Source organism: Notolepis coatsorum (genome assembly GCF_963971535.1).
Source record: "Notolepis coatsorum genome assembly, chromosome: 8".
Taxonomy (NCBI): domain Eukaryota; kingdom Metazoa; phylum Chordata; class Actinopteri; order Aulopiformes; family Paralepididae; genus Notolepis; species Notolepis coatsorum.
Genome location: NC_140172.1, coordinates 54,149,454 through 54,173,587, shown reverse-complemented (window position 1 = coordinate 54,173,587; position 24,134 = coordinate 54,149,454). Strand labels below are relative to the sequence as shown.

General features: G+C 40.8%; 1 protein-coding gene across 13 annotated transcripts in view; it reads right to left on the bottom strand.

The window, feature by feature from the left end:
* The window catches only part of sytl2a (synaptotagmin-like 2a), a 128,381-nt gene that overhangs the window by 45,570 nt on the left and 58,677 nt on the right, over window positions 1-24,134 (bottom strand). For 5 of the 13 annotated variants that reach the window (XM_084320275.1, XM_084320270.1, XM_084320279.1 and 2 more), the window contains exons 5-13: window positions 21,584-21,653; window positions 16,793-16,910; window positions 8,825-9,289; window positions 6,025-7,914; window positions 5,251-5,340; window positions 4,536-4,592; window positions 3,574-3,663; window positions 1,077-1,133; window positions 115-204 (exon numbers count right to left, since the gene is read on the bottom strand). In XM_084320275.1, the coding sequence (XP_084176401.1) occupies window positions 115-204; window positions 1,077-1,133; window positions 3,574-3,663; window positions 4,536-4,592; window positions 5,251-5,340; window positions 6,025-7,914; window positions 8,825-9,289; window positions 16,793-16,910; window positions 21,584-21,653 (2,927 nt within the window). The other 8 variants (XM_084320276.1, XM_084320277.1, XM_084320273.1 and 5 more) reach the window with 8 other exon arrangements.

Below are 24,134 nucleotides of genomic sequence, written 5' to 3'. Positions count from 1 at the left end.
TTTTAAAGCACCAACACCTCATCTTGTGAACTGCGTTCATTTTAAGCCAACGGAGAGCTCTTTTAATTTCTTCTCTGTTTGAGGCTACCGACGTAAACAATAGGGTTATTTTACCTGTTGGCCGTGAAGTAAGGTTGTCCAGACTTTTGGATGAGGACTTAGCCTTTGAAGATAATCGCCTGACGAGCCTCGAGTCATCATGACCTGCCACAAGCAAAAAATAAATCAGCCCTGGAAAATACACTGTATGAATCACAAGCCAATTCAATAAATTATTTTATTTTCTATACTTAAGTAAGTAAAAGAAGTAAAAGAATGTCTTATTCTGATCAAACTTCACATGTGTTTAATGCTTGGTAAATTATGTCTTTGAGAAGTAGAAAATATGTATGTATACTAAGACAACATTATCAGCATCTTGACACTAACTATATTCTTGATGTAGTTTGAATAATACTATAACACAATTAGAAGCTTAAATGCAGGCGCAAAAGAAGAAAGATAGAATAAGCGGTATTTGAATATCTCAAATTGGAGGAATTTGCATACCAATTCTATTCACTATACTTTAATTTAATGTGTTAACTATGAAACCCAACAATACATTAAACCCTTCTTGCATGATGATCCCCATTATCTGGTTGACATGATTTGCCTCAACAATCAAAGTTGAATAATTAGAAATCCAGAAGCAACATGGGTGATGAGAGAATTCAAAATCTCACTGGCTGAACTTGCCCGAGATAGAGAACAAGCCCTGGATAATCTGTTTGATCAAGTGTTGGGGAAGTATTTGTAAGTGATTATGGTAATATTAGTAATTATACTAAATTATTAATAAATTATGTAATTTGTTAAAAGATTTGTAAATAATCATTTGTAATCAATTATCACATGCAATTTTTTTTATCTTTTGCTTTTATTATCTGGTATATTTTATGGGTTTTTTAAGTAGTAGAAATTACAGTATTTAAAAAAATGAAGCCTTACTATATAACATGTACCATATGACATGCAACTTTACTATACATTTCACAAACAAAGTGATATCTCAACTCAGTTGGTTTAACATATACCATCATCCACACTTAGATCCACTGGTCCGCTCTGGTCATTTTTATCTCCTTCTTCTACTAAAAAGATAAATTAGTTAATTAGTTGGAGCGTTCTCAAGAACCACTCATCCAATCGACTTTACACTCGACACTGCACTTCCTTGGCTCCTCAGCAATAGTGTGAAGTTGGTCAGACTATCAGGCAGCAGTTTGATCCCACCCCCTACCACAAACACTGTAGACCAGGGGTCTCAAACTCGCGGCCCGCGGGCCAATTGCGGCCCGCTGGATGATATTTTGCGGCCCCCTACTTGACATCAAAGTTTAATTTTTATTTTTTTTATATATATTTTTTTATGTTGTGGGACTTGTACAGCACTTTGTTCAACTTTGTCAGTGCTGTAAAGTTTAAACCTTTTTACATCTTAGACAAACAAAACACTTTGCTTTCATGAAATATTGTAAGCAGTCATTTGAGGCTTTATAAAAGCAGCACAATGAACACAAATCTGTCAGTGCCGAGTCCGACTTCATCTTAAATAACAAACAGCATTGCTTGTTGTAGTTAACAAAGAGAGGCAGAGTTGATTTTGCAAAAAAAATAAAAATAAAAATCATATATATATAATATATATATTTTTTTTATAATCGAATTATCTTTTCATATTCGAATCCCATGCCCATCGAACAAAGCTGCGAAGCTTCGAAGTATTTAAGACAGCCCTAGTGCGGCCCGCGCGCAACTTTTTGCAGAGTCGTTACGCGAGTTGGAAGTTTTATTTATTTTATCACTTGTAGGCTACCATAGTGCAGGCTCATGACAGCAACGTTATGTTAGTGACTTGGTTAAAATGTGATTCCGGAGTGATACCAAGTAAAGTGGAAGGAAAATATATCCTGTCATCCAGTGCATATGGGAGGCATCCTCAAAATTCTCCGCTATCTCCTCTGCAAGCACTGCTCCACTGTCTGCGTCTGTCTACTCTGGTCCAATCACATTCAGCGTCCCGTCAGCATCCCCCCCCCCACCCACAGTCTGTGAATCAGAGGCAGAGTATGGCGGGTCTTCACGGAATGCGTGTCGTCTCTTTCAACGGTTCGAGCCAGAGCGAGAGTTGACAGCGCATCTACAGGTAGTCTAATCTGCAGGTACTGTAGCTAGTAACCTCGTTCCCAGTTTTATCTCCGTGAGATAAATGTAGCTAGTAGCCTAGTTTCGCCAGCAGGCAGCTAGTAGAAAAATGTGGCATGTTCAAAGATGGCCAGTAAAAGAAAAGTCAACAGTGAAAATCGCTGCAATTCAAAGGTGAATGGACTGAAAAATATGCGTGCATCCTCCCAGCACCAAACCAATGTGGCTAATATGCCAAGAAACGGTAGCTCTTGTGAAGAGTGGCAATTTGAAACGCCACAATGAAATAAAACAGTTATTTTGATGCAACCTTTCCTCAAAATTCAGTGCTAAGAACCACAAAAATGAATGGAATGAAATCATCATATCAAGCTGCAAGCAGAATTATTGTTAAATCTATGTCACAACGAGAAAAAGCAACAAAGTCCTCACTCAGTGGCATGGGTTTTGGCTAACACAAGAAGCCATTATCTGATGCATACAGTACATAATAAAATAATGTATGACTGAAGTGATGGAGACCATGTTTGAAGGCAAACAAAAGCAAATCCCCCTCAGATAGCACAGCAACCAGAATAACTGAAATACTGGCTGGTGATTTGATTAAACAGCTTTGTGATAGAATAAAAAAAAATGCAGTGCGTTTCCCATAGCTGTGGATGAGTCCACTGACACCACTGAGAAGCCTATGTTCTGAAGAACCGTTCATGTTCTGAAGAACTGTTCATGTTCTGAAATGTTATTGCTAAAGATTGAGAAGATTGGATCAGTTGTACTTTTTATTTTAATACTTGAAACCCCTTTTTTGTGGAATATTTGATGCGGCCCAGCCTCACCCAGACTCTACCTCCAGCGGCCCCCAGGTAAATTGAGTTTGAGACCCCTGCTGTAGACAAAACACACACACTTCGACACTGTACTGCCTTGGGTCCTCAGCAATCGGATGAAGGATGAAGGATGAAGGCTTCTTAAATTATTCTAAGGACAGACAGACACACAAATGTGCAAGTCCGTGACAGGGATTCCTCCTTTATACAGTAGATGTGGCTCATACCAGACGCTTGTTAATTATCAGTGAGAATTACCCTAAATGCGGGAGATTAACAGGAGAAATGATAAGTGATCATTACAGGCCAAACTGAGTGTTGGCAGGTATGGCATTATATGTAATAGCCTACTCTGTGGTACAGGATGGGTTGGTGTTGACCACGCTCTTAACACCTTCTTTTAGTCCATCTTCTATAATTATTGCAAATGATAGGTGATGCTCTTTTTTAAAGCACCAACACCTCATCTTGTGAACTGCGTTCATTTTAAGCCAACGGAGAGCTCTTTTAATTTCTTCTCCGTTTGAGGCTACCGACGTAAACAATAGGGTTATTTTACCTGTTGGCTGTGAAGTAAGGTTGTCCAGACTTTTGGATGAGGACTTAGCCTTTGAAGATAATCGCCTGACGAGCCTCGAGTCATCATGACCTGCCACAAGCAAAAAATAAAATCAGCCCTGGAAAATACACTGTATGAATCACAAGCCAATTCAATAAATTATTTTATTTTCTATACTTAAGTAAGTAAAAGAAGTAAAAGAATGTCTTATTCTGATCAAACTTCACAGGTGTTTAATGCTTGGTAAATTATGTCTTTGAGAAGTAGAAAATATGTATGTATACTAAGACACCATTATCAGCATCTTGACACTAACTATATTCTTGATGTAGTTTGAATAATACTATAACACAATTAGAAGCTTAAATGCAGGCGCAGAAGAAGAAAGATAGAATAAGCGGTATTTGAATATCTCAAATTGGAGGAATTTGCATACCAATTCTATTCACTATACTTTCATTTAATGTGTTAACTATGAAACCCAACAATACATCAAACCCTTCTTGCATGATGATCCCCATTATCTGGTTGACATGATTTGCCTCAACAATCAAAGTTGAATAATTAGAAATCCAGAAACAACATGGGTGATGAGAGAATTCAAAATCTCACTGGCTGAACTTGCCCGAGATAGAGAACAAGCCCTGGATAATCTGTTTGATCAAGTGTTGGGGAAGTATTTGTAAGTGATTATGGTAATATTAGTAATTATACTAAATTATTAATAAATTATGTAATTTGTTAAAAGATTTGTAAATAATCATTTGTAATCAATTATCACATGCAATTTTTTTATCTTTTGCTTTTATTGTCTGGTATATTTTATGGGTTTTTTAAGTAGTAGAAATTACAGTATTTAAAAAAATGAAGCCTTACTATATAACATGTACCATATGACATGCAACTTTACTATACATTTCACAAACAAAGTGATATCTCAACTCAGTTGGTTTAACATATACCATCATCCACACTTAGATCCACTGGTCCGCTCTGGTCATTTTTATCTCCTTCTTCTACTAAAAAGAGAAATTAGTTAATTAGTTGGAGCGTTCTCAAGAACCACTCATCCAATCGAATTTACACTCGACACTGCACTTCCTTGGCTCCTCAGCAATAGTGTGAAGTTGGTCAGACTATCAGGCAGCAGTTTGATCCCACCCCCTACCACAAACACTGTAGACAAAACACACACACTTTGACACTGTACTGCCTTGGGTCCTCAGCAATCGGATGAAGGCTGAAGGATGAAGGCTTCTTAAATTATTCTAAGGACAGACAGACACACAAATGTGCAAGTCCGTGACAGGGATTCCCCCTTTATACAGTAGATGTGGCTCATACCAGACGCTTGTTAATTATCAGTGAGAATTACCCTAAATGCGGGAGATTAACAGGAGAAATGATAAGTGATCATTACAGGCCAAACTGAGTGTTGGCAGGTATGGCATTATAATGTAATAGCCTACTCTGTGGTACAGGATGGGTTGGTGTTGACCACGCTCTTAACACCTTCTTTTAGTCCATCTTCTATAATTATTGCAAATGATAGGTGATGCTCTTTTTTAAAGCACCAGCACCTCATCTTGTGAACTGCTTTCATTTTAAGCCAACGGAGAGCTCTTTTAATTTCTTCTCTGTTTGAGGCTACCGACGTAAACAATAGGGTTATTTTACCTGTTGGCTGTGAAGTAAGGTTGTCCAGACTTTTGGATGAGGACTTAGCCTTTGAAGATAATCGCCTGACGAGGCTCGAGTCATCATGACCTGCCACAAGCAAAACAAAATCAGCTCTGGAAAATACACTGAAATTGTATGATTCACGAGCCATTTAGAAACTATCTATGTTTTCATTTTCTATACTTGTAAAGGGGAAAAGAAACAGCAATGTCTTATTTAGCTTGTATGCTTATTTTGTATGTATGTATACTAAGACAACATTAACAGAATATTAACACTGCCATTATTACAAACTACACAACTAATGCATCAAGAGTTTACCTGATTTTGGCCACTTGAAAAACTACATTTAGCCATTATTGACATGTTGGGTTAATAAAAACATCTACTGTATGATCATACTACTGGTGTGATTTACAACCCATTCACATTGGTTACAATGTCTCTACAATTAATTGTGTAAGGCCACAAAACACAATTAGAAGCTTAAATCAGAAAATGCAGGTGTAGAAGAAGAAAGATAGAATAAGCAGTATTTGAATATCTCAAATTGGAGGAATTTGCATACCAATTCTCGGATTCACTATCTTTTAATCTAATGTTAATGTGTTAACTATGAAACCCAACAACACATCAAACCCTTCTTGCATGATGATCCCCATGATCTGGTTGATATGATTTGCCTCAACAATCAAAGTTGAAAGATTGAAAGTTCCATTTATAAATTAAATCTAGAAGCAACATGGGTGATGAGAGGATTCCAAATCTCACTGGCTGAACTTGCCCGAGATAGAGAACAAGCCCTGGATGTATCATCGTCATGGCTGAAGCCGCTGTCACTATTTTGCACAAGCCAAGTACTGATCCTAGAGTGCCTCTCCTCGTTGGCACTCTTGATCTGGGGCTCATCATAGACCTTTAGAGGACTTTGTGGTCCATGGCCTGCATCAAGCTGTGAAGCCGGAGGTGAGAGGTTTGCACTGGACTTGTCAGCAACTTTTCCTTGGTGAAAGGGAGGTAGATGTGTCTTGTCAGGTTCCCCCAGGTAGTGCCGATAGTCTTGAGGAATGAAAGATCTCGCAACACGGGTAAAAGTCCCTGACTTCTTTAATGGCTCTGGTTGTTTTTGTTCATCAAAGTCTCTTTTTGTAGGCTGTTGTCCAATATGAACAGATTCAGTGGAATGGGTTGGACTGCACTGCTTTGCTTCATGTGAAGGACTTTTTCTCCGTCTAGCGACTGGTGTTGGCCTATCCGGTTGTTTTTCATGCTCCTTAGTTGGTTGGGCAATGTCTATTGGAAAAGTTTTCAAAGGAGAACCTTCCCGCCTGGATCCACTGGGATAGGAGGATTCTCTGGGTAAGGCCTTAGGGTGGCAGGTCTTGGATGGACTTCTTCTGAGTTCATCATCTGATGAGTCTCTTGACCTTGGAGTATGTAATCTAGACGGGGATTCCAGGGGACTAGGAGGCCTTTGTTGGGACAAGGCTGATGTTTCAGTCTCGAGTAGGTACTGCTGATATTGTGTTTCCACATCACTAGCACAGCCGTAACTCCTGGTTTGTAATTTGTCTGAACTCTGATTGACAAAGCCCTTCTCACTTGCATGCATGCCCTTTGTGGTTGGGACAACATTGATAGACTTCGTACCAAATAAAGAGGTTTGTACCTCTTCTCCAACCTTCTCCCCACTACTTCCGGATGCTCTCAGTTCAGAGTGAGAGGTGGCTATTTTTTGATTGAGGTTTATAGGAGATTTGACTGAACTTGAATGTGTTGGACTCCTTGTGGCCTCTTTTACTCTTCCAAGAATGGTCCTAGGTTCAGGGTATCCTTTCTCCCAGAAGGACCTAAGGTCATTTATCACGGTGGACTTGCTTTCCTGTGGACTGGACAGCCTGGGAAGTGGAACTGGGATATCCCTCTGTTGCTCTGAGGTGTCACAAGGTAGAGAGGCAGGTAAGGGATTGGTGACATTTTCCAGTGGTTGGAGAATCTGAGAATCCATGTCATCCGCCACTTCGCAGATAAGGATGGGACTAGCTCTATATGTACCTTCTTCTTTTGATAGATTCAATGGTGATGAAACCTCCTCATTTGACTGAATATTTTGAGGGCCATGCATGGCTTCCATCTCTTCCTGAGGAATGTCCTCATGCCTTGCCTGGTCATTAGCACCTTGTTGGACAGATTCCTCTTGAGCAAAGTGTGGTTCTAAATCTGAAGTGATTAAGGTAATGTTTTTTTGGAGCTTCCCCTCTTCCTTATATGGGATCTGCAATTTAGGACTCTTCTCTTTAGCCTCACCTCTACTGAACATTCCAAGCAGCTTTTTTCGAAGCGTTGGAGAAACAGCACGAGGTGGAGACTTTGAGTGGGCACCACTTGATGGCTTGGAATCTGAGGCAGCCTCAACAGCAATCTCAAGCTTGTCACTGGGTTTCTTGGGAAGCATTGACTTGTCACTGGGTTGCCTGGGCAGCTTTGGCTTGTCACTGAATCCCAGGCCCCAAATGAACCAACCTCTGGCCTTAGCCTGAAAGTGACCATCCTCTTCAGTCCCTGTGTCCAAGTCAACAGGCTTACCTGACCCTTGCTTGGCCAAAAGGGGGTTGGCCACTTGAGGGCTGAGGAGCTCAGTGCTGTGATTCTCAGATTGATCTGCAAAGGAAGTAAACACCACTTAATAAACATTCATGTTTATCATATCACTAGCATCAATGAATGGAAACCCATGTAGGATATTTTTCTTAATATACCATTGTGAAATTAATTGTATACACCCATGGGATGCTTCCTATCTGCATTTTTCCTTATTTCCTTCCCTGTTTGGCTTTGATGTGTAACTAGTTTTTTTCTTAGATTTGGAAGGAATTAACGTTTACAGTAAATTGCACAAAATGAAAGCAAAGCAGATCACTGGGTCTCTGTACCAGCACCTCTTTTCTTGCTAGAACTTTTCATCACACCTAATTTCACAATGATACATTTATGAGAGAATCCACATGTAACATTGAGATAAACAGAACTCATCAAACTGACTTTTGACAAAATGAAAAGGGCCACTTTATTCTTATTTTTCGTATATAGTATTTTCTAGTTGCATCATAATTAATATTAGGAGGATAAAAATGACAAGACAAAATAGCAGGTCCTTTCTTTTTGTCCAGAACCAGTCTATCAGTAATACAATCTTAATCATCAATATTTCAAAGAAATGTCGAAGTACCCATAATGCCAAAGCAGAGACAATTTGAGTTGACCCATTTCCATCAGCAATCATGCATACATACCGGTATGTAACCCACATACTCCATTTGTGAGACATGCACAGACAAGCAGCTTAATAATGAAAAAGAACAATTAGTTGAAGGATAATTTTGGGGTAATTTTACTACCTAGTTTGAGCAAAGAGTTTACAAAATGAAATCAGTAAATACAATTATGTTTGATTCATCAAAATTGGCTTAGATATTAAAATTATTAGTTTCTTGCTTGTTAGTTAATGTGTTTCATTGGTTGGTTGGTTGATTGTTTGTTTGCTAGACTGATTGGACTACGGTATTCTTACCACCAGGCACCAGGAGCAGGCCAGCATCTTGGTTTTGCGAGTCAGCGGTGGTTTCCTCCTCCACAGGGGGAGTGACACAATCCACGTCCAGCAAACTGTGCTCTCCCAGCTCCTCCCCGGTGTTCCTGCCAACCGCAGAGGAGAACCTCACCTGTCTCCTGTCTGGGCTGCTCCCAGCAGGAACGTCCATGCTCACTGGACCCTGAGGAGGCGACCAGCAAGAGAGGGAGTCGGCGGAGCTAGAGCTGGACATGCGCTTGAGGATCCCCCGTGGAGCGGAGTTAGCCTCTCTATCTGCCGGGCCGTCGACCTCAGGCGGAGAGTCCTGGGATGTACGAGTGGCTGTTCTCCTTCTTGTTACAGGTGTTTGCACGGATGTATCCCGCGTGACTGGGCTATTCTCAGGAGAGTCTCGTTTTAGGTCAGTAGCGTGACAAATGTGGCTATCGGATGATGGTAGAGTCTCTGAAATAACAAGAACAATCCCACATAGATGAGCATAGGCAGATGAAGAGCACAGCCACAAGTAGTCTTTTTATCACCAGTTTCTGCCTACACATTATAACCTGATCCGGTGTCTGTTAACTCATTGAGCGCCACGCTGTTTTCCCATCTTTACTCAATGGCGTCAGCGTTATTGACAATTTCCACAATGTTTGCGGACCCATCGTGTGTTCTGTATTATAGCTATGGAGACAATAGTATGGCTCATTTGACAGACACCGTTTATAGTCCAACATTGACAAACCAGTTTGTTTCTACATACTTTTGTTTGTGCGCTATTCCACTCTAAACATCGCCCCATTTCAAAATAATCCAGTCTCGTTTTCTAGATAGTGAGATATGACGTGTTATATGCATATGCGCATATCGTTCGGGTTGCTCACCTGAAACCTATATTATTTCCAAATCAAAAAGGTATATACCATATATAGATGTTTCTTCATTTATTGTTGGTTTGATTTATTCCTATTGCTAGAACTAAATAAATGCACGGAGAAACGGCCTAGTGAGGCAGCCTCAGTGCACAAGCTTTTATTTTTTTTATTATGTTTTTGGTAGATTTTAATTTGTTTGTACTACCGGGCAGTCCGGTAGAGAGAGAGAGAGAGATGAAGAACGGGAGACAGAGCGGGGGGAAGACATTCGGCAAAGGATGCCGGGTCCGGGAATCGAACCCGGGTCGGCCGCTTCGCGACGCAGCGCGTTACATGGGTCGCCACTTGGGTGCCCGGCCAATTCCATTATTCGAATGACTTGTTTTATTAGGTATTACAGTAGTAAGTCCTACTGTAGAACATGACATATTAGCATGACATCTCATTTAGTAATGTCAATACTGAACGACGATTGGCTCTTGACAAGCGTGTTCAGTATTGACATTACTAAATGAGATGTCTGGGTTTCATCACCTGTGCATTGTATGGTACTATTGTTACTATTGTATGTTACTACTTTTGCACGGCCCTCACCGTTTTGCACACGCCTCCTTCGCCTTATAAGGAGCTGGCGGGGCGTGTATGCAAATTCAGGTGTATGACCATCTGTTGACCATCAGATCCTGCTTGAGAAGCTCAAAGCCTGTGGGATGGACGATGGGTCGGTGAGATGGTTCAGGTCGTACTTGACTGGGAGGACCCAGGTTGTGAACATAAATGGTGTCGCATCTTCATATAATGAAATAACATGTGGGGTGCCGCAAGGCAGCATCCTTGCTCCAGTGCTATTTTCACTATATGTTAATGACATGGTGTCTGCAGTATCCTGCAGACTCCTACTGTATGCTGACGACTCAGCACTTCTGGTGTCTGGAGACGACACGGCAGAAATACAAGCCGGTCTCAGTAGGGAGCTGGAAAGCCTTCACAAATGGTTAGTTGACAACAGATTATCTATTCACCTTGGAAAAACTGAGTCAATTCTATTCAGCTCAAAACATAAATTAAAGGAATGTTCCCGACTTGAGATAAGCTGTAATGGCTTCAGTGTCGAGTCTAGAGACTGTGTTAAATACCTAGGTGCAGACCTCGACCAAACACTCTCAGGGAAAACAATGGCCCTGAAGGTGATCAAAAAAGTTAACACAAGGGTGAAATTTTTGCACAGAAAAAAGAGGTTCTTATCACTGGAAACTATGAAACTGCTTGCCAACTGCATGATCATCAGCCAATATGACTATGCAAGTACGTACTGGTATAGTGGTGTTACAGTGGAATGTAAACACAGGCTACAAACCAGCCAAAATAAGACCATACGATTGGTCCTAAATCTGCCACCTCGAACCCATATTGAGCCATGTCACTTCAATGAGGTGGGATGGCTCCCTGTGGAGCAGAGGGTCTCCTTTCTGAAACTGGGACATATGTATAAAATGTTAAATGGATCTGCCCCCAGATATTTATGCTCTCGTATTGTCCTGCGTGGCCAGGTCCACGGACGACAGTTACGGTCTGGACAGCTCTCAGTTTATGAGCCTAGAAAGGGTTCCTATTCACAGAATGGCTTTCTGTCTACAGCCTGCCGGCTGTGGAACTCTCTGCCCAGGGCCATCCAAAACGCCCCCACTATTGCTGTCTTCAAGAGGGGTGTGAAGCGACATCTGCAACAATAGGTTGCAGAGGGTGCTTGGCCACCACTCTTGAAGAACAGGAACATGACATGCTGTAATGAGGCTCTTAGAAAATTGTGTTGTCTATTTTATCTACTTGTTGTATCTATTTTATCTTAACTCTTTCTTTGTGATTTATTGTATTTTTCTTGGGACCATGTTGGAAACAAGTCGACAGACTTTCACATGTTATCCTTGTACCCCTTGTTTTTATACTATTGTATAAATTGTATGTACTAAATAAAAATCAAATCAAATCAAATCATGAGAACGTGCTTTGCAGTTAAAGAATGAGTGACGTATTTCATTCATGGGAACCCAGCTGCGAAGGTTTTGGCCACTTACGGAGACCGTTTACGGAGGATTTTTGTAAATAAATGTACCAAGATATTTACAAACATGTTCGAGAATGAGGACCATTGTGTGTAAAGTACTTAAGACATTTTATGGCTCACTGTACTAACACAGATAAATACTTAATTCAATATGCAATATGGATATTAGGTGACCAACTGTACATTATGTTGACATAAACTGCCTCCATTTGCTTCTGTCGTTTCATTATTATTATATAATTTTAGTAGCATTGGTAAAATATTATTTTGTATTTACAAAGCCATACTGGGTCAACTACCTGTATATCTGTGTGATCTTCTGTCACTCACCACAGCTCCACTGTGATGCTGGCTGCTCTACCAGGTGCCCAGGATCTGCTCAGAACTTGGTAGAGCAGTGTTTTCCTATTCTGTGCCCTGGTCATGTAATAACCTTCAGAACATGCTACAGCTTAATGAGTTTGTCTCCCTGGTAGAGTTTAAAAATGGTGTAACTGAAGAGTGCAATTGCTGTTCATAAACTGGATTTTGTATTATGTATCTGTTTTTAACATGCTCTATTTTATATGTTGTAACTTTGTAATGGTGCGCTATCTTGGCCAGGTCTCGGAGTCGAACCCGGTGTCTCTTGCGTTAGTGACGCACTTTTACTGCTGGATTGTGTATCACATGGAGTGTTTCTCTTTTTATTTGCCGTGCTGTCGTTGAGATGTTTTGTTGTTTGTTTGTCTTTGTTGCTTGTTGGTGAAGCTGCAAATATGAATTGCCCCACGCGGGATCAATAAAGTTGTCTGAATCTGAATCTGAATGTCCGCTGCGCCATCCAGCCGCCCCACAAAAATATTTTTATCTCAAGGGACTTTCTGGTTAGATAAAGGTTAAATAAATAAATATTTCCTTCTTCAAAACAGCTCCAGCTAGATATTTCCAGCAGACCCTAGTTAGTCATGCACTACAGATTAAACCTTTGGAATGTATTTCTATGTAATCCCCTGGCTAGTCTGACAGCCTCATGTATTTGGATATCCCTTCACTTTGACTACTCTGGGATAAAATCCTGACTGGTCCCAGCTCATTGGTCCGTTTCAGAGTGAATATATTGAGAGCACGTGCTGTACTCTGAAATACTGGCACGGAAGTAAAAGTACTGGAGTTCTGGTTACAAGGATTTGATTAGCTTGTGTTACAAAATACTGTGTATACTAAATACATCTATGTATGCTTATCCAGTGCAATAGCTTGTGCAATACTGACATGTTGTGCAAAAGGGCAACGTGCTAATCTATTACAGCACTGAGCACCAGTCACTTTAACACCTAGGGCCCTCATTTATCAACGTTGCGTACGCACAGATATGTGCGTAACCCGTGCGTACGATCATTTCTAAGCAAAGTGTGGGACTTATCAATTTGAACTTGTGCTTGACTTTGTGCGTATATTTACGCACAGCTCAGGGCATTGCTACCTGGCGCCCTGCGGTAGAATATTATACTGCAGACTGACGGCATATGCTCTCATCAGTTTCATGCATTAGTTTCAACGCGGAAATAAGCTTTCGTTAATTAGTTTGACTGACGTGTTCTGTATGACCCCCGTAATTCATTATAGTTAATTGTAAAATAGCAACAGTAGTGTAATTATGGTCAAAACCCTATAAATAGCATTTGGAATAATAGGTATTTCCTTCTGAATGAATGCAGCATGGTTTATATATAGCGTTATCGGAATATACGAGGTGTACCGACTGCGCTCCGCGTAACTCAACTCGTTATTATTTTGCGCATAGATTGCAGAAATACGGGAACGTTTTGATTATATTTAAAAGGCTTTGCCATTGTTAAACGAAACAAGTGGAATTTCAAAGCTGTAAGCAGAATACAACTACAAGTCATATGAACACGGTATAGTGTTCTTCCCCCTTCCTACTGTATAAGAAAGAATTAAAAACGCATTGCAACGAGAACAGAGGTTATTTGTTGAGTTTCTGTGTATACAAAACCCTTGCAATAAATGTGTCTTAAATGAATGAAAAGCATACATGCTCTGGATACAGGTAGCATATATCGTGTGGGTGATATGACTTGTATTCTGCTTACAGAATTCCACGTATTTAGTTTTACAATGTCAAAGCCTTTTAATATAAATCAAAATGTTCCCGTATTTCTGCAATCTATGCACAAAATAATAACGAGTTGAGTTCTAACAAAGAACGTATTACATGCTGGGTAGGCTGATAGAGTAAACTATGATATGAATATGAATATGATATAACGTATACTGGTCCGTCCGCGAGGATAGCGAGGAGTCGGATAGCCATTAAATGCCATTTGAGAATATAGGCTATAGGCTAATGCAAAGCGATGGCCTATAGCCTATACATATTATTTAATGTTTTCATAAGCGTACAGATACAACAGCTAGATTAATGATCAAGTTAGTTTACTGTATGCAGGCTTCGCAGGGCTGTGCCATGTGTTATTATATATGCGCAAGTTACTGTTGCATAATGTAGGCTATGGCTGCTATTATAATTAGGGATGTCCCATATTATCGGCCTACCGATATTATCGGCCGATATCGGCATTAAAATGTGATATCGGAAAATATCGGTTTTAAATTTTTTATTTATTTTTTTACATTTCTATAGAAATTATGTCCGATATTATCGGCCGATATCGGCATTAAAATGTGATATCGGTTGATATCGGTATCGGAAATTAAGAGTTGGACAATATCGGTATATCGGTATCGGTAAAAAAGCCAATATCGAGCATCCCTAATTATAATTCATATAGGCTACCATATACCGACAACAAAATAGATGCCTCTACAAATCATATTATACCCGGTAGCCAATCGAACTAAACGAATAAAGGCATTCATATTCCAGCATGGTTATAATGACACACCAACGCCAAACAGTGGTTAACGGTCTTTATTAGTATTTTGAGCTGTCCAGGCAGAATTGCAGCAATGGTCTTAGGGAGTCGTTGATATCTGACATCACCGTGTACAAGTCCGCCAGCCTTTTATTTATCCCATAACACGGGTTGTGTCTTCTTGGTCGACAGCGCGTCCGTGAACAATCTCGCTCGTGGAGTTTCTCATAGTTCGCTCGGGTCAGTCCATTATTTCACATCCCATGGGGGGTGTTTCATCACCATATATGGATAATCATGCACGAGCATTGACGGTAGAACAAAGAGGTATTTATCAACACGGAGTGTGCGTAGGACCCGTGTACGCACGGTTGATAAATCCCAATATTTCTGTTTGTACACACATTCTAAATTCTGTGCTTACGTACGAAAATAGAACACTTTCTAAGAATTGTTGATAAAGGTACCTAAAGCACTTTAAACTTATGGTCTTCCTATTTTCCCGGTTTGTCTCGCCACATCGCACACATTGTGTTGTCATTGTCTGTTTCATCTATTGTCTGTTTTTTATGGTTGTGAAGTTTGTGTAGTTTAGTAACTTGTACTGTTGTCTGTTCTAGTGGTTATGAAGTTTATGTACATTTGTAATTTGTCTAATCTGTTAACATCAACCTGCAAAGTTAGATGGAAATTAGCCTCTGGCTAAATGTGTAATTAATATGTACTGTCCCTATTTCAAATAAATACAATTACAATAAAAATAATATATATGTAAGGCGGCTGGGTGGTGCAGCGGACATTGCGCTCGTCACCAACGCAAGAGACACCGGTCTCGAATACCATTATTCACACACTCCACAATGTTCTTTGAAAACTGCCAAATAAGGAATGAATTGGAACAGAATTGTAGTTGCAATTTGCAGTGTGGTAAAATGGAACATAAATATGACTTTATACATATTACTTCTTTTACACTATAACCTACCTAAGCTATATGTCATCACCTATAGTACAAGGTGTAACAAAGTAGTGAAAGACATGTTACAAATGGTCAGATGCATGCATTCCTTAGAAATGACAAACTACATGCTGGTAACTGCCATGCAACAGCTGTTCATGCCAGCGTTCTCCCAACACCTGCAGCAGCCCATGGATTTCAATCAGATTAGTTTAACCAACTTACATTGGTTTGCAAAGAAAATGCTTTGACTGTTTGTCCGTCAGGTTGTCCACTCCATTAAAAACACAACACATCATTTGTTACAAGAAATCATGATTAAGCGGCTGGGTGGCGCAGCGGACATTGCGCTCGTCACCAACGCAAGAGACACCGGTCTCGAATCCGGCTGTCAGTGTTGCCTCCGGCTTGGGCCGGCCATCATACTGACTCAATTGGCAGAGTCAGCGGGAGGGAAGTCGATGGGTGGTAATCTGGTCGATGTAAACAGCGACTCCTACAGGTCGGTTGGGGGACGCCTGCACAGCAAAGACAGGAGATGGCGGGGGCAGTGTGAGCCTCCCACACGTTACACCTGGCCAATGAGAGTCCGCGCTGGCAGGTGAAAAATAAGTGGCTGGCTGCCTCCACATGTATCGGAGGGGACATGTGATGCGCTTCTACCCTCCCTACGACCGGCCAGTGGGGGGCACATGCGAGCAACGATCAGGACAGGGGAGGGAGAATTGGCACGAGAGGAAATTGGGATGGGAGAAAAATCACAGAAAAAGGAGAAAAAGTAGTAAAAAAAAAGAAATCATGATTAAATAAGCCACTCACTGTAATAATGAAATGCAAAATCTTATGATTGTTAATGATAAATCTACAAACCTAAAGCTAATCAATACCCATTATAGCTTAATCAGATGTGCTGGTGGTGGAACTAAAACTGTTATTCTAGCCCTCTCACAAGATATCAATAACCTTTTGAAAAACTAAATAAAATCTTGTTCCTTTTCATTGTATTATTATTTATTTGCATTTATTCTAATGTTATATACAGTAGTAGTTCTCAAAGCAAATAAACACTTACTGCCCAGGTAAATACAATAGCCTTAAATCCGTAAACCTTTTCTCATGTGGCCTAAGACTGTTGCAGTGTCTCTGATCTTATGTCCAGATAATGTCTTATACCGCCGGGAAACTTACCCTCGCCAGGTGTCTTGGTTTGTTCCTCTGGTTCATTGACTGACTGGCCGTTCTCCTCATCTGAGGTGTCCAAAGTGGGAGTTGCGAGGAGTTCACTGTTGAATGGATTCTGTCTTTGCTACAGCAAAAGAAGAAAAAAATGCATGTACAATTTAAATCATACCGATACATGAGCTCACAGTTACTAGGAATATATACACTTGCAAGCCAGGTTCATTATAAAGTGATTTAAACTTTCGTTGGACTTTTTTGGGGATTAGCAAAACTATACATTTTTGGAAAGGGAATTGTATAAGGAATCATCAAATCCATGTTTACATTTGCCCAGATGTCTATAAGGCGGCCATATTGGAATTTCCAAAATGGCCACCGTAAAATGTAGGTTTTGTAATATCTCGGCTTCTAAATGAGCTAGAATATTGATTTGAACTTCTAAACCTACATTTTCAGGATCAAGGAATCCAATGGTGGTAGTTACAAAGCTTCTACATTTTACATTAACCCTTCGATGCATGAGTGGGTCGAAAATTACTGTAGTCAGGTTCACTATATACTTTCGTCAGATTTTCTTGGGGATTTGCAATACTATACATTTTTGGAAAGGATATTGTATAAGGATTCAGAAAATCCATGTTTCCATTTGCCCGGGTGAATTTTCAAAATGGCCGCCGAAAATGTAGGTTTTGTAATATTTCGGCTTCTAAATGAGCTAGAACATTGATTTGAACGGCTAAACCCACATTTTCAGGGTCAATGAATCCAATGGTGCCAACAAAAACGAGGTAGAACTCACCAAAGTGCATGTTAACATAACTTTTATTGAGGACTTAACAGATAATTGACATTAACTGATTGGCAACTGACATCAACTTCAGTATCATGACCACAGAAACGAAGTAACCTTCTTCATTAGACTATTATGTGATAGATTATGTGAATGTATACACATCTATACACCATCATCACCATCATCATCACTTTCATCCATCACGGCATAGGAATCATCATCATTCTGGCACTGGCTACTGCACATGTACGTCTTTAGCTCTGCAGGAACATCTTCCAGAAGAACAGTTCGTTTTACATCTGCATTGGACCATCTCAATGATGGCCTTCGGGGCTGGGAGGACCTCTGTGGTTGTTGGCTTCATGCCATCTGAATCTTTGAAGTACCCATTGTGCAGGGGGTCCAGCTGCGGATCTTGCAGAGCAATGGCTGCCTGTGCCCATACCCTGGTTTGTACATGGACCCTCAAGATATGCTGCTTCAGAGCTCCATGTGTTGGAGGGAGCTTGTCACTCTCTGCCCTGTGTTTACAGAAGAGATGCCATCGCAATTCAGGGATTGTCTTGATGTTGATACCCTTGGGTGAGTAGGCTGCACATACAAAGGAAGCCAGTGTGGACAGCATTCCTTCTGTCACTTCTGCTTCATCCAAAAGCATCTGAAAACCATTGATAATGTCTTCATCTGCTTTGAGATAGATCTGCAGCCAGGTTGCCTTGCCTATACGGGAGAACCTCCCTGTGTTGTCGGCCCCAGTGAATGCATGGAAAGCTGGCAAAGCCTTTGCTCTTTCTTTTCCTAGAGCGCGCCACAGTGGTTCAATCTGCACAACACCAGAGGCCATCGAAATCAATGTGTTCTTCAGCAAGAGATCATAGTTTGCTGTGACTAGCACTAGAACGTCTGTATCTGGTGAGAAGAACATCAACTGTGCATCAGCTGGGTTCCGGTGTGTTGCCAGCACAGCTTGGTGGATCAGCAGTGTGTCTGCTTCTTCATGGTTATTTCCTTCAAAGAGTAGGTCTTTGTTGCTCCTAGTGTGCCCAGAAGCTGACGTGATGATCAGCTTGGAGGATCCCCTGTTGTATTCTAGCATTTTGGCTGCAAGATAGTCAGTCAGATCGGCCTTTGTTTGGTCATGAAAGAGGAACCTGCTCAGTGGGATGTGTTTGATGTTGGTGTCATCTCTGACTTGGTATTGGATAGCTTTTCCTTGTCTTCGTTTATCTCTGGTTGCGCTATTCAGAGAATCTGTCCTGTATGTGTCAAATACAAGGATTATTTCATCATAATCTCGTGTTAGTGACATCAGTCTGTCATTGAAGCAGCCACTCAGATCCTTGACTGTCACTACAGTGGCTAGTTTTGTGCTCAGCCTCTGCACAAGCACCATGCCATGCACCAGTGCTATCTTTCGAATTGGCTGATCAGTAGATGTGGGGTCTGTGAATCCTGTATCCATTGCATCCTGGTGGGTAGTACTTCGAGCTTGAGGAAGCTGAGGATCTTCATGGGGCATATCTTCTCTTGTCAATTTCTCAAGGAGATGGATTAACTTGGACTTGTCATAGCATGGCAGGATTGTTCCATCAGGAGCAAACAATGCCCTTGGTGTCAGAGTGAATTCATAGTTTCCTATGGCCTCTTTCTGGTTGATGTCTCGGTTTGACCTGGCAAGTACCATCAGCCTTGCAAACAGGTCCTTGGTCTCCTTCAAATCCACAGTATTGTCTCTGAGTTTCACTGTAATCTTCTTGTTCCCAGACAGGAACATCTTATTGTTCTCTTTTTTTACAGGGCTTTTTTTTTTTACAGAGGCTGACATCTCCATTGATCCGCTCTGACACACAACTTCATACAACTTCTGGCCAGTGACATCAGCATTCAAGATATGTGGTACATACTCACCTGGGATGTAGGCGTGCGTGATTACATTGTGCAGCCTGTCACCTTCAGTAGTAAAGGGGTTTCCATGACTGAGTATGGCTGCCTTGATCTTGTCGATTGTACCATGTGCCCTCTTGACTGCACTTGGCCCAAGCTCATGGTGCTGCGTGGTTCTGTCAGCTTCCATGTCAAATTGACTCTTGAACTCTTTTTTCGACAGATGTGAAAGTTCTGGTGTGACCAAGAAAAATCTCTGCCTGGCATTGGCATTGTTAGAGATGCCAATAATACCAGAGCGAATCTTCATCAGCTTGTTCAGATGTTCGCATGCGTGGTCTGCCCCAACAGACACAAAGGGAATGACACTCTTGGTAACTGATATATTACCTGCCCGTAGTTCCTCCCAGGTCTGAGGGTGATTGAGCCTCAAGTCATGCATGTCTGCAATGTATCTTGGCCAGAGTCTTTTGTACTTGATGCGATCCATTGCAAAGAACAGCTTGCTCAGTGCTTCTCCAGCCTGCAGATGGAGTTCAAGGTCAGCATTCCGAGTTGCTGCTACGAAGAACAGGATTGTTTCCACCCGATGTAGGTAGCTCATCATGGCCTTGAACATTGCATGCCTGGATTTTTGTTCCTCCCATTCTTGGAATGCTGTGATGAATTCAGCAGTGGTCAAGGCTTCCATGAGGGTGCTGTTGACTTGCTTCACAGATTCAGCCTTGATGTCTATACCTACCGAGCAGGCAGCTTCTACTCCCTCTGTTGTCTTCAGGCACACACGTTTCAGTTGTGGGTTGTCCTTGAAGAATTCCTCTAGAGCCATTTCATAGAGTGCTACATATGAGTAGATGTGGGCATGGAGAGCTCGCTTGTAGTGTGTGCATTTCAGGATTTGCCTTGTTGTGGCAGGACCATACACATCTGCTTCCATCCAGGCATCATCTATACCCGAATTCTCCATGGAGGCACCAAGAGCTCTGAGGGCAGCCATGACGACATGCAGCTCACCCAGTCTGGGAACAACCATCTGTTTCAGGTCAGGTCTGGCATCTAGGAGCTGCACCACCTTCTCATAGAGGGCCATGTCAAAGGTAATGACTGTGGGGTGATCTTCCCCAACTGCCAACTTCCTCAGCTGATTCGCCTGCATGATCACAGTCAACAGAGTTGACCACTCGTGGGCCACCTCTGGCAATAGTGGCAGGGCTCCAACCTGTGTCAAGGGAAGGCTTTCAGACAACAGTGAGTTGTATCCTGCCGAGCCTGGAATCTTGCTGGACGTTTCTCCTGCTTTCATTCTGGATAATGCAGATGCAACAACCCATCCTAGGTGTGTCAGCTGATAGGACTCTGAGATCCCCTTGCTGATGGCAAACTGTTCTGACCTCTTAGCATGCTGGGGTTTTGGCTTGTCACAGTGAAGTATGTCTACATGGTAGGGAGGCTATGTTTTGTCCACAACAAATATTAGGAGAATATCTGAAGAGAAGTCTGAAGAACAAGGCCATTGCTATAGGGTGTGGCCTTGCACCTTTGAGGGCGGGGCTCACATCAGATTATAATTGTATTGGCCTTTTGTATTGGCCTTTTGCTGAATTTATAGATATTTTACATGTATATATGATAATGATTTATTATAGACTATTTGATGAAAGATAATAAAATCTATTTGTTTTTGTATACTTAAAAAGAAATCATGCATTTTGCAATTCTCCCAGTAATTTTCGACCCACTCATGCATCGAAGGGTTAATGTAAAATGTAGAAGCTTTGCAACTACCACCATTGGATTCCGTGATCCTGAAAATGTAGGTTTAGAAGTTCAAATCAATGTTCTAGCTCATTTAGAAGCCGAGATATTACAAAACCTACATTTTACGGTGCCCATTTTGGAAATTCCAATATGGCCGCCTTATAGACATCTGGGCAAATGTAAACATGGATTTTCTGATTCCTTATACAATTCCCTTTCCAAAAATGTATAGTATTGCAAATCCCCAAGAAAATCTGACGAAAGTATATAGTGAACCTGACTATAAGCACAGCATGAGACACTAATGCAAAGCAAGTTTTCAAACAAGGAAATAGTAATAATATGCAGTGGATTCCTCCTACCTTTGTGGGTGACTGTGAAACTGGTTGAAACATCTGTTGTGTCTCTTCATGTGGATTGCAGTTTTTATCCCTATTAGAATAAATAACGCATGTATGAGGATTATTAAGATTATTAAATAATAGAGCCTGACCGATATAGATAAAAAGATTCAGATATCGATACACTATCAGCTGATATTTGCACACATGTTTAGCAAGGATCCTTAAAGTGTGGTTATCAAGGAGACATAACAAAGATATGTTACAGTTGAACAAACTTGATTATAGTATACATAAATATTACTTATTAGAAAATAATAAATAATATTTGTAATGCATGGACATCTGCATAGGAATAACATAAACTGGGCATGGCTGTAAAGAGAGGAGAGACTCATTCAGCCCATTTTCATTCGGATATCTAGAGGTGAGAGGTCAAGCAACCCCTTTGCAATATCTACCCCTTTGCCGGTGAGGTAGCATGGAATAGCTCTATGGGGATCTATGAATTCCTCAAGATTTCTAGTTTAATATGATATAAATCTTCGCGCTAGCTTAAGAAATGAGCCTGCCAGAGCCCATAAAGGATGGCTAATCAACCAGCGGGATATCAGTAACATACACGCCGACACATATACAGTATATCATTTATACACCAATAATGGATGATAACATCGGTTAACCAGTATCAATCAGGCTCTAATTAAATAAGACTAAATGTCTACATATGGTGTACCACTTCACTTCACTCACTTCTACACACAGGTCATGGCTATAATAATGTTCTGTTGTGTGCTTTCACTGCAAGTGGATGTGAAAGGTGGCCAAAATCTAATCGAATGTGTTTCAATACAAATACTGACAAGCACAGGGTACTTTTAAGAAGATAATACTCAGGCAAGCCAACATTTTATTCAAAACATAAGCCTGTATACATTTGTTTGCAACTGAAACTAGTTTGTGTAGACTAACTAGCCTATTTTGAAGCAGAAATGTGTATGAAGCCCGAGGTATGACCATTCCTCACACGCAGTGGAAAACATGTGAGAGCCGACCTTCCAAGGAGATTAGTCAGAATCTAGGGGCCTAAGTATCTATTTACTCGTTGTTCCGACTCCCCTCGAAAGCAACCATGCCTATAGTAATCTGCTCTTATGCTTAACCCTACACATTCACAGCATGTGACAGTTCTCCTCGTAAGATCAGACAGATCAAAATATTTTCTTATTTTTTTCCTCTAAAGAAATTATTATAAAAAGTGGCAGCATTTTATCTTTATAACATATAACGTTAATCAGGGAAGTTATGCGTTTATGTTATATACAAAACTAAATTATATGCAGTACATATTTTTGTCTTGTAATTAGTCATTTGTGCCAAGCTTTGTTTCTGCACTGTATTAATTTGATCTTTATTTAACATTTACATGTAGAGTACATAGATTGTGCTTACATGAATGAAGAAAGCAAAATGTTATTTGTCGTATGTTCTGTTTTATCACATTTCTCCTTTTAACATAATGTAAACAATGGGCCTCGTTCACCAATACTCTTATATTTTTCTTATATTTTTTCTTAACACATTCGGGGCCAACCACGTATATATACGTGTTTCGGCACCATGCGGGCCAACCACGTATATATACGTGGTAAGGTTGTTTTGGCTTTTATTCCATTGTAATATCCTACTCAATGTCACAGAGCGGCACTGCAGATTTACCCTACTCTTGGAATTCGGAAAAGTGGATTACCGGCCAGATCCTCGTAGGGGCGCTGTCTCGATAATGCAGTGTTCCCCGTTACAGACATGTTTAAAAAAAAAAAAAAAAAAAAATTAATGTAATGGACTTTTCTGTTAGCCTAAAGCTATGCGTGTAGCCGATAGCCTAGAATAGTTTTTGGGACGCTGAATTCAGTGTGCAGTAAAGGAATATAGCATCAGCCAATGGACATATGGATCTACCAGATGGCGATCGATAACTGGGAAATCCTTTTTGCAGTCCAACCGGCCACAGGTAAGAGCGATTTGACGTCAATTTCAGCCTGATCGGGCCTTGCTTTGATAGCCAACCACCCGGTCAGCGAATGAGGCTACTGAGGCTAATGCCGTTATTGGTAATCAATAATCAGAAACAACGTCCCCCGCCCCCCCCCCCCCCCCTTTCATGCATTCATGGTGGACCATGATACCGACAATATGCATTTTGAGTTTTAACTCTAGCTTGTCTATAGCCGAAATTCGATTTAACGTTATTAGCTTAGCACCCTATACCTCGCGTTCCAGGAAATACCTCAGAACATTCTGCTATAACGTTCATATTCAAGACGCTATAAAATGGGAACGTATTGATGAAAAAATTATTTATTTAAAGCATATTGAAGGGACGGTTTATACAATTGACAATGAGAATGGACAGATAGCAATAATATAAAGTATAGATTTAGCTCTACAAACAGCCTCACGCACAATGAAAGGTTGTTATGATATCCTGGCCGTATAGAGTGGGCCCTGTCTAATCCCAATGGCCCCGAATGTGTTAACTGTCTGTTAACACATTGAGTGCCACGCCCCT